Source organism: Parasteatoda tepidariorum, chromosome 5 (assembly GCF_043381705.1).
Source record: "Parasteatoda tepidariorum isolate YZ-2023 chromosome 5, CAS_Ptep_4.0, whole genome shotgun sequence".
NCBI lineage: Eukaryota > Metazoa > Arthropoda > Arachnida > Araneae > Theridiidae > Parasteatoda > Parasteatoda tepidariorum.
In genome coordinates, this window is record NC_092208.1 from 21,734,661 (window position 1) to 21,750,608 (window position 15,948).

Genomic DNA, 15,948 nt, shown 5'->3' on the forward strand with positions numbered 1-15,948 from the left:
TATATATATATATATATATATATATATATATATATATATATATATATATATATAATAAATATGATCAAAATTGGTGAACAATGTCTTTTTCAATGCAAGTAACTTATTTACAAGTTATTATTTTTTTAAGAATTTTGTTTGTATTACCGTGCTTAAAAGTAGTCTAATTTATTCATTAATTACAACCGTACGTTTTAAGTAATTTATATATAATGTCGCAACGCATTTGGCAAAAATAGGATTAAAGTGGTTTACTAGCAATTTATTTCCAAACGTGACTGTACAATCTAAAATAAAAACTACATCGTAGAGTAGTTTCGTATAAAAAGAAGAAAAAAGTCAAAACCCTCTACTAATTCCTATTTATTATTATTATTATTATTATAAAATATTATCTAACCATACCCGTACAAGTTACTGAGCATCTTATAGGATTTTAGAAAACAAAAAGTGTGAAAACTTAAAAGAATAAATTATGTTAGAAAAAAGTATAAAACAAAAGAACGAAAAAAAAATATAAACATTGAAATTCAAATAACTTGTAACCCAAGTGAATTCAAGCAAATAACATTTTCTCCCATATACAGCTCATCGGCTCAGGCCGCGTCTGGAATATAACGAAAACAGGGTAAAAACAAGAGACTCTGAGCATAATGTGATTTCTCGCCTCCGCGCGCCACGTGCTGGCCTATGGCGCATGTCCAGGCGTGTCCAGGCGCATGCTTGGAAAGCGCGCGCCAGATGCATGAATGCCGCTAAGCGCCCGTTTATAATCTCATTTCTCGCTTCGCGTCTTCGTTTGGATGGTGTTTTCTGAAGTCGATATCCTCTATCAATACCATATTGCCTATTGATATAAAATCATAAACTTAGTCATATTATTGTTAATTAACGCAACTGATAGTAGAAAAAACTTTTTCACATCATTGCTATCATTTTTGAAATTAGTACACTGCTTTCAAATTTGAATCTGAACTTTGTTTAAAAAAATGTCTGCACAAATTTATTTAAATTATAATTTAAATAACTAAAGAGAAAGTTGGAAGAGGTCTGATAATGAACTATTACAGTCTTGGATATATTTTCGTATTCTTTTGCCTGTTAGGTACGTAGAATTCTATTAAAGTTTTTTTTTAAAATTTCACATCCAAATTTTAATTTTTTTAGGATCTCCAAGATAAAGTATAAAATGAAAAAACATATTCAATTTTCAGAGAACAGGAAATTTTGCGAAGCCGTTCTTCGGATTTAAAAAAAACTATTAAACACTGTTCTTCAAGATTTACGAAGCAAAAGTGAAGTATGAAGACATGAACATTAAGACGATTGAAAAATTTAAATAAATTGAATTAAAAGTAGAAATTAGATTTAAAAGTTATTTTTCTTTGTAAAACCACCAAAATATGGTAAAATTTACCGTGTTTCTGGCTTTATGGGAACACCAAAAAATACAGTAATTTTTGCGAAGCTTTTTAGTAGTGACTTTTGGTAAAATCAACAATAAAATACTGTTATTTTTTTATAATATGCAAGAAAATTTGATACATTCGATGATTTTATTATACCTTGGAGCTTGCCATAAGAACAAATTATTTGATTAGTTCACTTTTTAGTATTTCTTTTTTCTGAATGTGTGTTAATAATTTTGAAATACAAAATGTCGTTACATTCCGGTAAACCGTTACCATATGAATGGAAACCGTTTCCACATGAATGGAAACCATTACCATATGAGTAGAAGTCGTTTCCATTGGAATGGAAACTATTGCCCTATGAAAGGTTTATAGTTTGGTTTTATTACCAGATTTAATATTTTTTCTTATCAAAAATTTCGTTATGATACAGTACGGCAATTTTACTAAATTTTTTAACCTGTATGTAAAGACATTTAATAATGCATTCTAAATTTTTTTGTATTGCATCCCTTCTTAAATTGAAAAAAATAACCAAAATATTAGTAAAACATCTCTTGAATGTTTTATAAAAATTAGAAAAGAAGTATTTTGTTAGGAAACTAAATCTGAAAAAACTGATGGTTTTAAGGTCGAGTGACTTTGTTAAATGATTTGTTGTTAAGTACAACTACTCATGAATTTCAGAATAGAAAACGAAGATATATTCATTTCTTTTTTATATTACAATTGTATTTATTGTGTTAGTATGAGGATAATAACATTTTACTAACTTTTATAAAATGGGTGATTATTGGAACATAGCGAATAGTATATCAAGTATAAACTTATCAAAGAATATTTATTGTGTAGTAAGCAAAACGTAGTATCATTTTCCTAAATTTTATTAACTTTACACACATCTAGAGTTTTACTTCAAGTATTCTATAAGAAAACTACCAACATCTCTTAGGATAAAACAAAATTCGTAACAGTAACATGTTTTTTTTATTTCGCGTTATAATTTTGAACATTATTTTCAAACTGCCACTTTATCACCAATTTTGCTAAAACATATTCGAAATCATTCAATCATTGTTAATCATAAGATGCTTAATAATTATTTAAAGAAATAAAATTAAGAAAAAAATCTAAGACGATCACCAGAAAATTATAAAATTTATTTTAGAGAATTATTTTTTAAACGTATTTTTATTATTTGGACATCATACGTTTAAAAAGCAAAAGCTTAAAAGTAAAACAAATAAATAAATTAAGAAATTAAATTAAACTGAGAAGAAATGGAAAAAACTATTTAAGACAAGAAAAATTGTTCTGATTTATAGATATTCCACAAATGACCATTAACTAGGAAAATGAATACCAGAAATTTAAGTATTAGAATAAATAAATTATTTAACGTTGAGATGGAATACTTAAAAGGAATAGAGAAAAGCAGAAGTATATTTTCATTATTTTTGTAAAAATTATGCGCCGTGTGAAGGCTGTGTTATGTGCCTTGTGACACTGTAAATATTTCCAAATAAAATTGCGGTAAGGAATAGAGGCACAAGGAGCGCCCGAACTTTAAACTGAAAAATAATTTTACTTTTTGAGAAACAAAAAATCTGATAAATCGCAATTTTTACCGTAATATTTGTTGTCAAGTCGCTGAATCACTGTAACTGAATAAATTTCTGTTTACAATATAAAAGTTTACAATAAAATTTGATTTTACGGATGTTGCACGTATTACGGTACCCTATACAGTGTATGTTCCTTAAAACTGTAATAAACTTAGTCTCACAAGACAGTAATGTTTTTGTGTTTAATCTATTTAGTGTTCATTAGAAAAATTAAAGTCAAAACTTCCAGAATATGATTTACCATCTTTCCGGCTCTTTAAAAAAACATTAAAAAAATAAACTAGGTAATTTTTTGCAGAAGTGCTTTGATACTGATTTTGTTAACATTTGCAAAAAATATAACTTTATAATGTGTGATAAAATTTGCAAATTTTATTATGATATCTTAGAGTAGGAACCAAGAACCATTTCTTAGGTTAAATTTACTTTTTTCTGAAGTTTTTGCTAAATTAGTGGTACTAAGAATTTTAATTTTGAAAACCAAAATTTCCGGTCAACCATTTCCATATGAAAGCAAAAATTACCAAATGAATGGTTTAAATACTGTATATCTTGGTTTGATTAAACAGAATAAGTTTTTTCCAACATGTCATTGCCATAGAGAATGGTAATTTTAAAGAAATATTTTTCTGGTGTTGCTTTACTTAACTTTTCTTTTTATTGAAAAACAATTATGAAAAATATAATTTCATATCTTCTCAATCTGTATAAAAACTGTAGAAAACAAAACAGGCATACAAAAAACCCCAGAATAATACTTTCAAATAGAATTACACAACTATTTTTTTTACTTACTTATTTTTGAAAATGTCTTTTTAAAAGTCAGTTTTTACTATTATAAAGGAAAAATTAAATATTCGAAAGCAACATTACGGATGATTTTTCAGATACTTTAAATTTTCTTGTTTATCCTTAAATTCATTCCTTTAGTGATTTTTTAAAATTTCTGAAAAAATCGATTTTAATATATTATATTTCCATCTTAATAAGTATAATACTGCAATTAGCATGAATATTTTTTTAGTTTTGAATTCATTATTAAATTAGATATTTAACACCAAATATCAAGTCATTATAGAAAACGCCGCCTCCTCAAAAAATACATAAACTAATATATAATGTTTTTAAATTTTGCTTCAAAGAATAAATAAAATATGTAAAGTCTACTCATACTTATCTGATCATAATTATGAAATTTCACAGTTTTATTTAGTTTACTGACAGATACTTTAGTTATTTGGTTTAGAGGATCAACAAAATCATGAAAAGAATTTATTCACTTAAGGATATTTGAGTTGCATGAGTCTTTCCATTATTTCTAATTTAAATTACATTTTTTGTTTAAAAAAGGGAAATATCATATTCTATGATGGCTCCATTTTAAATATATGGAAACTAAAAGTCACCAAAAGAGACTTTAATACATTTTATTTCGCATTAAATTTCCTTAAGAGTAAGAAAGAAATTATTACTTGAAGTTTTTGCTACTTTTAGCTAAATGGAAGTTTTATCATTTTTAACTACTATTAAAATTTATCAAAAATAAATAAAATGTGACAGCAGTTATCTTAATATTTTATTATTTTAAAATGAAAGTATAAATGCATTTCTAAATTTGTCTTGCACATGAGAAAGGGAACTTTATAGTTTTGAGTGATAAAAGATGAAATATTTGAAAAATCTGTTTCATAAAAATAAATCAGATTTTCATGATAATAAATGCAACAAAAATTCATTATTTTTATTTATTATTATTAAAAATTAAGAAAACTTTTTGTACTTTTGTGCCCTATTTCTGCAATATACGAATGAATACATATTCTGCAGTATTTTGTTTGGTACTTCTGCATTGAATCTTATTGTAAATTCACTTGTTAGGACTTTCTTCAAAATATAAAAGCCACGAACTTCTATAACCTGAAAATTGCTTTTCCAAACTGCTTACATAAATCCGTGTACTAGTTTGTTTGAAGAATAACTATTGAAGAGTAGAGAAAATTATCAATGAAAATCTCAAGTATTTTAGTTATCATTCAAAAGTATTTGTAATTGCCAAATATTATTTTCTACGTAATTATATATAAGTTTCTTTGTCTACAAAATTTAGATGTTTTGAAACAGCAGATAAAGCGATAAAAGGAAAAGAAAATTCAAGTTAAAATGCAAGAATAGTTTAATTTGTTAAATGTAAAAGTATTGATTTTTCGATGACTTTAATAATTTGATTTAAGATACTGATAGTCCATCACTCAGTTCAGAAGATCGTACTTTCAGTTTTGAAATACTTCTTTTTTTGGAAATGAAGTTGGCATGAAAGAAATTTTCCAAACAAATATTTTTGTAATTACTAATTTTGTAGTTAATGATCTAGTATTTTTTATGTCAAAAATATTACTTTAGATGAAATACACGCTTCTCAGTGAAGTATTTTTGAGATTCTCAGGCAGAAACTATTTTAGATAAGGGAATCCAAATTAATTAAATTTTACATATATATGTCAATATAAATTAGGTAAATTCCACATTAATGACTGATCACGACTTGTTTTGACCAAAAAAAAAACTTCATATGAGTTTAAATGAAAATTTTAAAGTTTCATTTTTAAATTTATATTTGTAATTAATATTGTCTTGAAATATTTTTAGTTAAAAATCAGTTTTTAAAAATATGTTAAATAATTTACAGCATTTCATTTACATTATTGGATTCATTGAAACTATGAACTGTATTAAACTTTGAAAATTCATTACTATGCACGAAGTTACATAAAAGAATCGTTGTATTATTTATTTGTTGTACATTTTAAAACGATACATCGAAATAATTTGACGATAAAGATTATTCCATAAAATTCAAAACTTTTATCCTTCAGATTGTTGTATATTAACTTATATACTTCAATTTTTATTGTAAAAGTTAGAAAAAGATTCGATATTTTTTGTAAAAATTTAAAAATTAATTTTAAATTTTTATTACAGATTTTTTTCAAATACTGAGAGCAATTGCTGAAGGTATAATGGTGATAAAGGCAAATATACATCGATGATTTTCGATAAATGCAAATAGCAAATTTATATTTAATTCAAAATAACTGGAAATGTTTGAATATTGAATAAAATATTTTCAATACTATAAAGCAATGATGATTGAGTGTTAAAGCTATTAAATGTTATTAAATGTATTATATTTATTCTAAAAATTTAATTCGAGATTTAGGAAAATTTTTGAATGTTTTTAAACCAGTAAAAAATTTTACTCCGAAAAACAAATAAAACAAAAATAACCTTTTTTATCGCTTATCAATATAAGTGCAATTTCATCAACTGTAAAATTATTTTATTCTTTTAAAAACAGTTCATAATACTATGCTATAGCGTTTGTGAAATAAGCATTCCAAACAATATGCAGATTTAACTGAGGCAGCCAGATATTGCTGATATAACAAAAAATAAAAATAAAATGGAAATCACAATAAGCCTTTTGTAAGCTTAATGGAGCTTGTTGGTTTAATTTCTTTCATTGAAGTTTTTCATTAATAAATAACAGGGAACATAGTCCCACCACTATTTAAAATTTTAATGAGTATATCATCAAATTCTTTTCACAAATATTTCCAACCATTTTATTATTATTATATTTCAGATTAAGTTAGTTCTTTGCAATTATGTAATTAGCATAATAATCATGAAATAATTTTAAATTTGCGTCTCTAAAAATATTGTCGTTGCGTTTAATAAAAATATGTAAAACAATGCTCTGCTGTAATGCTGCTGTGAGAGAGTAACCAAAAACATAGTCCCACAACTAACTAATGTCTCGATGAGTATATCAATAAAACTTTTTCAGAAATAACTCCGACCGTTTTATTATTATTATTATATTTTAAATTAAGTTAATTGTTTGTATTCATGTAATTAGCATAATTATCATGACTTTATTTAAATTTAGATCTCTAATTTATTTAATTACGTTTAACAAAAATACGCAAAATAATGCTCCGCTGTAATGTTGCTACACGTAAGACAAACTTCTATTTTTACAAGATTGAAATTGCAAATTATTTCTTTTCATGACATATAACTTAAATGAAGTCTCATGTATGAAAAATGCCAAAATTACGAAGATTAATCGTTTAAAAATGCGCAAAACAAATAAATGTTGATTATTTTTATAGAGTTGAAAACTGCATTTTTGAAGGAATACATATGTGTAGAATTATTTTTTTCATGTAAGTTTAATATTGACAGTCAACTTTGTAAAAATCACAATTTCAGATGTTATTTTTATTTTTTTTCTTCTTCAAAGAAACATGAAATTTTTCTAGTTAACTGTATTAAGTATCAAATAAATATAAATTATTTAGAAAAATTTTTTTTCTCAGGGAGGTTATAATAGTTCTCGGAGAAAAAATTTAAGTAAAATCGCCGCACTGTACGGTATTGACATTTCTAGTTAAAATATAACAACATAATTTTGTCATTAAAAAATATGCCACTTTTACCCATCCATTCAATAATGTTTTCCTTCATATGGAAAGAGTTTACCTGAAATTCTAGTTATCTAAATTATAGTTCCTATAAGAACACAATTAGTAAAACATACAAACATCAAAAGTTAATTTTACCAAATAAATGGTTTTTATACCAAGCTCCAAGGCATCATGAAAAAGATGTCAATTGTACCACATTTACCACACATATTATGAAACTATATGTTAGTGTTGATTTCACCGAAATCATTACCAAAATGCTTCAGTAANGTGCAATTTCAACAACTGTAAAATTATTTTATTCTTTTAAAAACAGTTCATAATACTATGCTATAGCGTTTGTGAAATAAGCATTCCAAACAATATTCAGATTTAACTGAGGCAGCCAGATATTGCTGATTTTACAAAAAATAAAAAGGAAATCACTAAAACAATAAGCCTTTTTTAAAGCTTAAATTGGAAGCTGGTGGTTTAATTTCTTTCGTTGAAGTTTTTCATTAACTAAATAACGGGGAACATAGTCCCACCACTAATTAAAATTTTAATGAGCATATCATCAAATTCTTTTCAGAAATATTTCCAGCCATTTTATTATTATTATATTTCAGATTAAGATAGTCTTTTGCAATTATGTAATTAGCATAATAATCATGAAATAATTTTAAATTTACATCTCGGAAAAATATTTTCGTTGCGTTTAATAAAAATATGTAAAATAATGCTCTGCTTTAATGCTGCTGTGAGAGAGTAACCAAGAACATAGTCCCACAACTAACTAATGTCTCGATGAGTATATCAATAAAACTTTTTTTAAAAATAACTTGTATTCATGTAATTAGCATAATTATCATGACTTTATTTAAGTTTAGATCTCTAATTTATTTAATTACGTTTAACAAAAATACGCAAAATAATGCTCCGCTATAATGTTGCTACACGTAAGACAAACTTCTCTTTTTACAAGATTGAATATCGTAAGAATGATATTACTCCACACATATTGCACTTTCCAAATAGAAAATTACACTTGCAAATTATTTTTTTTCATGACATATAACTTAAATGAAGTCTCATATATGAAAAATGCCAAAATTTGGAAGATTAATCGTTTAAAAATGCTCAAAACAAATAAATGTTGATTATTTTTATAGAGTTTGAAAATAGCATTTTTGAAGGAATACATGTGTGTAGAATTATATTTTTCATGTAAGTTTAATATTGACAGTCAACTTTGTGAAAAATCACAATTTCAGATGTTATTTTTTATTTTTTTTCTTCTTCAAAGAAACATGAAATTTTTCTAGTTAATTGTATTAAGCATCAAATAAATATAAATTATTTAGAGAAACAAATTTTTCTCAGGAAATCCAATGTGGTTATAATAGTTCTCGGAGAAAAAAATTCAAGTAAAATCGCCGCCATGTACGGTAATGACATTTCTAGTTAAAATATAACAACATAATTTTGGCATTAAAAAATATGCCGCTTTTAACCATCCATTCAATAATGTTTTCCTTCATATGGAAACAGTTTATCGGAAATTCTAGTTATCTAAATTATAGTTCTTATAAGCACACAATTAGTAAAAACATACAAAAATCAAAAGTTAATTGTACCAAATAAATGGTTTTTATACCAAGCTCTAAGGCATCATGAAAAAGATGTCAATTGTTACCACATTTACCAATTATCACATATTATGAAACTATATGTTAGTGTTGATTTCACCTAAATCATTACCAAAATGCTTCAGTAAAAATCTTTTGGTTTTCCCATCGATCCAAAAACACATTAAAACCATATGCAAGTTTTGACCATACTTTTTTCTCTGGGTAGTTTTTTATGCATGTTGTAGCTAGATAATTCAGTAGCACTTATTGTATCTAAAATCAAATTAACTTAGAATTAAATTAAAAGAAGGAGTGAAAACAATTAGGAATATAACACCTACTTTAAGCCACATGAAAACAATCTTGAATGTAGGTTTTTGCAATTGTTAACAGAAAAGCGTAATTTACATTTAAATATTTAAAATACAAAATGGTATGTTTTTGGATTATTTTGTCCGAAGTAACATTTCTTAGATTTAGAACCAATTTCGCAGATATTCTGTCTTACTCACCTCAGGGACGTCTCTGGTAATTGTACCACTCTTTTTTTCTCATTTATCTTCCCTTACTTTCTGTACTGAATTAATAATAACTGAAAGAACATATGGATGGTTCTTGGGTTAGGAGCTCAAAGATTATTTGCTTTGAATATTATTTACCTTTGCAGTGGCTAAAATACATTTTCCATATTACCTTTTTTTGCGATAAATGATATCCCTCTTTCATAAATCTTGCAGATAAATAGATTGCGTGTCTTCCATTTGAGGTAAAAACTAACAGCTTATTAATAAATACTGAATGTGTAACTTTTCTGGAATTGAAAATTGTAATTAATTGCCTACTTTTTTCCCAAGTATATGTTCATCTGTTATTGAAGAAAAATTATTTCTAATTATTTGCCTAGATTATATCCATGTAGATAGTACATATAGATTATATCCACGCAGATTTGACAAATAATTCAATTTCTTTTAGAAATGCTCGTATTAAAGTGAAACGTTTCCGTATATATACGCGTTACTGACCAAAATCTGTGTTTAAGAGAGTTTAAAGAAAAGACATTGCGTATTTGAATTAAATTTGATTAATTTTAAAGAAAAAGTTTTTTATAAAAATTAGATGAATAAACAGTATATTCAGGTATTTTGAAAAAAGCTAAATCATGCTCTTAGATGTTTTTATCTTACGGTTAACATAGTTTAATACATAGTTTTAGGAAGTTCAGATACATACTTTATGATTTGTACTGAGTTTTCAAAATTCTGCAGGATATTACAGCGACAAAAATGTCTTGTGTTCATTAGAAAAAATTGTACATATGGCTTAAAATCAATAAATTTTATGAAAGTAATTATAACGTGAGAACGTTATTCAAATAATTTTATAACTATTTATGATTGAAAACACGACAAAAACTTAGTCTTATGTCATATAATACTCAATCATATTTCAAGCTTTTGGGCTTTTTAATGATCCTACATTATTCTGAAACATTTTTGTCATTTGTTTTTCTCATAACAGTTAGTCTACAGTTTGTGAGTCATTAAATTCAAATTTGATAGAAAAGTTTCACTTCTAATAGTATTTCAGAATATAAACAGTATGATTTGCCATTTTTACAAAAAAAATTATACTTCATTATTTTCTTTTGAAATGAAACCTCTGAGAAGGTTTAAGAAATGAATATAGAGCGAAATTCAAGTTTGAAAGAGATTTATCTACCTATAAGTAAAGGAAATCTGTCTCTCCAGAAAATACTTACAATGTGAAAAATTCTGGAACAAATTACTGTAAAATTACCGCCACTCAGGGTGCTGGTACTTTTTACCTTTAAATACTTTTTTCGTCAAAAATATTTCGAAAGAAAACAATGATATGCCATAAATTTTACAGTAATGATTGTAATTTTGTATGAATAATAATAATGCTTTATACAGGAATCTGATCCGATTTTTTTAAGGTGTAAGGAGATATCTAACGTTTAATTACTACTTAATTGATCGCGTAGCTGTGCTACAGGGAAAAAATCTGTTGAACTGATATTTAAGGGAAAAAATTAGATTTAACTAAAAAGTATACCTGAACTCTAGTAAGTAAGAAAAATTAAACTATTTACGAAAAAAATTCCTTTTTATTAAAATGTATTTTGTTACCTTTTTAAATAACATAATTTATAAAGATCAATATTTATAATAAAAATAAATTATTTATACCAAAATTTTTTTTAAAAAGAGTAATTAATAGTACTTACATACTTAATCAATTTAACATTGTGCGAATTTTATGTTTAATTGTCTTACAGAAACACGATGTCAACTAAGCTAAATTATTTTTACATTTTACCTTCCCTTTTCTTAGAATGAAATTTCGTATTTCAAAATAAACTAATATTTTAAATGCTATATGAAAAGGGCTTAATAATCATACATTTATTAAGGGGTTTAAACGGGATTAAATTCATATGTGAAAAAGAAGAAACTTATTTTTCCTGTACCAAATTTAGTAACCATCTAAATAATCCTTCCAAAATATTTTGTTTTGTGTCGAGACGAGAATAATACGATTATAACTAGTCTATAAATATTCTAAAGAAATTTGGCTTAACGGCTTAGTTTAAGCTTTAACCAAGTTTTTTCTTAGAAAATTATATTCGTTTTTGGTATTAAGCTATTCTATCATTCTAAATATATATAACTTCTTTGGAAGTTAATGAGAATATAAAATTTGGTGTGTTTGTTAATGGAGCGAGAAAAATACCACTTGTTTCTTAAATATTTTACTATTTTTGAATGAAATTAATAATACAAACATGCATTCTGTTCGAAAAATTAAAAAAGAAAGCCTTTGAGTAATTTTTGATTTAAATAACAGAGTGTATCGTAATAAAGGGATTGGATGGCTTAGTCTTAATATGCTAACTAATTACCATAGTCGAAATTTCTATTAACAAAGTTAAACACAGAATGACTGAATATAAATTTTTTACGAATAAATAAGCATTTTTTTATACGGTATAGGATTCCTGGTCCTCAAAGTATGGGAGAAAGGAAAGTCAATGAAAGCATGGTTTCAATATTTTGGTTGGGCTTGAGATCCAATGTTCGCTTTCTAAATTCACTTTTTGCGTATATCACCATATCTCTAAAACGTTTTAACCCTTTGACGCAAATAGGACACCGGTATATATATATATAANTATATATATATATATATTCTGTGACTCTAATTACAAGCACAAATATATATAAAATTCAGTAGATAATTAGAATTATATTCGTATTTAAATATGAAATGAAATAAGTAGTTTTAGAATTTTATTTTTCATTAAGTTTAAAAATTTATCAATAATTACTGAAATATCAATAATTACTGAATAATTACTATAAAAATTCTGAGTCAAATGGTTAAGCAAATTCTAAAATTTTTACTCATAATTGTAAAACTCGTTTATTAAGCATATGTCCACATATATTTTTAAAAAATATTTATTGCTTTTTATCATTTAATTTACTAATGGCAAAAAAAAATTAATCGCAAATTTTACATGATTTTAACTTTCGTAATTTTAAGCTGCATAAAAATTGGTTAATCGAAAATTTGAAGAGTATGACTTGAATACATCTTAAGACTAAAAATATAAAAAAATATAATCTTATATAAAATATAATTCTTATATAAAATATAAGAATGGACTGCATTAAAATGCAATTAGCATTGAGTGGTCCAATCAGTCACTTGGCCTTCCTGTCATTCAATTAGAACCACAATTTTCAGACAGCGATTAACCCTCCAATTAGTTTAAATGTAAAATATCCAAAATTATCGGAAAAGAAATTTTTATTCATAAAAACTAAAGTTTCATTTTAGGTCTTCGTTTCTTTAAATTTCTTACTAATTATTCAGGATATTTAAGGTAACATTAAAAATGTTATACGCATGTTAAATGTTAAAATCCGATCACTAAATCAAAAGACGTTCTTTTTTTTTGTTTTAGACAGTTTGTTTTTTTATACATTTATAAGTACCATTTACAAGCAATGCTAATAAAATACACTTGTAAAATTGCAATGAATAGAAGCTTGTAAATAAATTTATTTTATGTTTCAAAAATATGCAAAAACTATGAATTGGAACAAATTGCACATCCTTAAGAACTAAATGTAAGTACCATATAAGAAAATAAATAAATATTATCATTCAATACTTCAGTGACATTCACGAAATCTATATAATATGAGATTATCTTTTCTAAAACACTTAAATATTTATGTATTATCTAACCATATTCTCGTAACACAACCATTTAAATGTTTGATTCTTCTTTGCAATTTTCCTTTCTATAGCTTTTGTTTTAAACTATAGCTTCATCATTTGATTTCATGGGTTAACAAGATATTATGTTTAATGTGCATATGCTTAAGATATAAACCACGCAGATGTGGTTACAGTTAAAGTAATGATAAAATGATTGCTATTATTTCATCGTTATGTATAAAACAGCCTGTTCTCACAAAAACACGCAAGCGCTTTAAATGAATCTTTAATGGTTATTCCAAGGTTTTTTTAGTGTTTTTTCTTCAATGTTTTTGACGCGAATGACATTTATGCAATTTTTATTTCAAAATGTTCGCTTCATAAAAAAAATGCGTTTTTGAAAAGGGAGCAGAAATTAAGAAGCACGTGCATATTTTTTGTTTACTTTTTCATTTTCTTATTGCATAAATAAAAGTATGTTGTAAAAATTCTTAAATAATGTTTCTCGTATTTTTAAAAGCCATAAGTATTGATTTTATGTTAAAGCAAACGCATTATAGTGCACTTCATGAAAGTGCTTGAATTGCTATACTATTTATGTTTTATACTGCAAAACGATTCCCGATTACATTGCGATGAAAAACTTTTACTGCAAAATTCATTTTTAATGGAACATGTTAGGGAACAAAAATATAATATACCCTAATTTTTATAGTAATAATTACAGTAAAATCGCTGAATCACTCAAATTAAATAAATATAACTGTATAATAAATTACAGAAAGAAATGTGTTTTACGGTAAAATAGATTTGACGGATGATGCACCCTAAGTGCCCCCGGTTATTTATACCATAATTTGATTCAGACTTTTTACAGTGTAATTCCTGTAACATGAAATTACGTATCTCAAATGCGCATATCTGAAAAGCAATTAATGATTTGTTTGTAAACCAATTTTTATTCATTAAATAAAGGACCACTTTGAACTATTTTGAAGCATTATTAATTTAAAATTTTACACGAACTACAACTGCCTTATTCTTTTTAATATTACTTCCAATTTATAAGCCATCACATTGGGTTACCAAAATAAAATATAATTCATTTTAGCAGAATTTTTGAGGCAAGAAATTGGAAATGTAATTTTTAAAATTTTTGGAAATCCAATTAATGGATTACTAAGTGTTCAGTGCTTTCTATAGTGTAAATAATAACAATAGTCAAAATGGTATTTTTCTCTCGTTGCGCTCTTCCATATAGTTTATTTTGTAAACATTATTATTAAATACTGTGTTCGAAATAAATACATAATTTATTATGAACCTTTTTTTGTGTCGCGTTGTTTTAATTACCTTTAAACAAGCACTGTGTTTGCTTCCTAAAATTTGCATTGATAGCATCAAAGAATAACAAGTGCATATTTATTTAAACTCAGTCATTTTCTGTATGCATATTTATAATTACGCTTTCAAATTTTAAATACTTATTTAATTAATATATAACTTTAATTCTATAATAGTTATTCTTTTTCTAGTTTATAAATATGTTTTTATAAAATAACTGAACAAAATTATTATTTTTTATTTTTTCTCCCTCCTTATGTTAAATACAATTTATAATCCTTCACACGGTCGTAAATCAATTATTTGTTATATTTCCAAAATAGTTTATTAATTTCAAATTTAGAATTTGCTTCAAATTAGTAAATATAACGAGAAATTAGTATTTAAATTTTAATAGTAACTATTTAGAAATTATGATTTTTGTATAAGTATAAATTTAGATATTTAGACTGATATGAAAGATTTTCTTTAAAAAAAAATAATCTTCCAATACATAAACATCGACATTAACATTGATTACATAAACATTGATTTGAAAGTGTTTGGTTTTTCACAGTCGCATCTATTTAAAATTATGGTCTTGGGACTTTGGTGCAAAAGTTTAAAACTTTTCAAATTCTTAATTTTAGCAAAGAACTTTGTAGACAGCCTGTTTTATTTCAAAACCCTCAACTAGCAATTTCAGTAGACATTTTCCAATGTTTTTGTTCTCTTATTCAGTCCCTGCAAAAGTAAATAAATCAATCAATAAATAAAATGAATAAATAAGTAAAAATTTTAAAACTTATCATTACATTAATTTCTCAAAAATTCTCTTTTTTTTAAACTTTTTATTAATTTCATGTCGCAGTTTTTTAACACAATCTCCACGATAAAGAACACATAAAATTTTTAGAAATATTTGATTATAACTTTAATTAAAACAGAGATATATCTATCTAGAAGATAAAACCTTTAATGTATTCCACAATCTATGCTTTAGTTTTCAGCATTATGTAAGCATTTTCTCAATAATAATTTCGAACATTCCACCTAGATTGAAAACATAAAGCAAATTAATAATTGGATTTCCGAATCATGAACGTATATTTTTTATTAAAAAAATAAAAACATCTTTTAAGCACCCATTTTTGAATTTAACTCCCGCGGATTTATTGAGAATTCAATATGCATTTGTAGTAAGAAGAACTATAATTTTCAAAACCAAAATTTA

General features: G+C 25.2%; 1 protein-coding gene across 1 annotated transcript in view; it reads left to right on the forward strand.

Annotated features, from left to right (window-relative positions):
• Positions 1 to 780: 780 nt before the first annotated feature.
• Positions 781 to 15,948, forward strand: part of LOC107444984 (lachesin) — a 181,431-nt gene continuing 166,263 nt past the window's right edge. Inside the window, exon 1 of the mRNA XM_016059278.3 lies at positions 781 to 1,105. Coding sequence (XP_015914764.1) covers positions 1,057 to 1,105 — 49 coding nt within the window. The 5' untranslated portion in view covers positions 781 to 1,056. The remainder of the gene's footprint in view (positions 1,106 to 15,948) is intronic.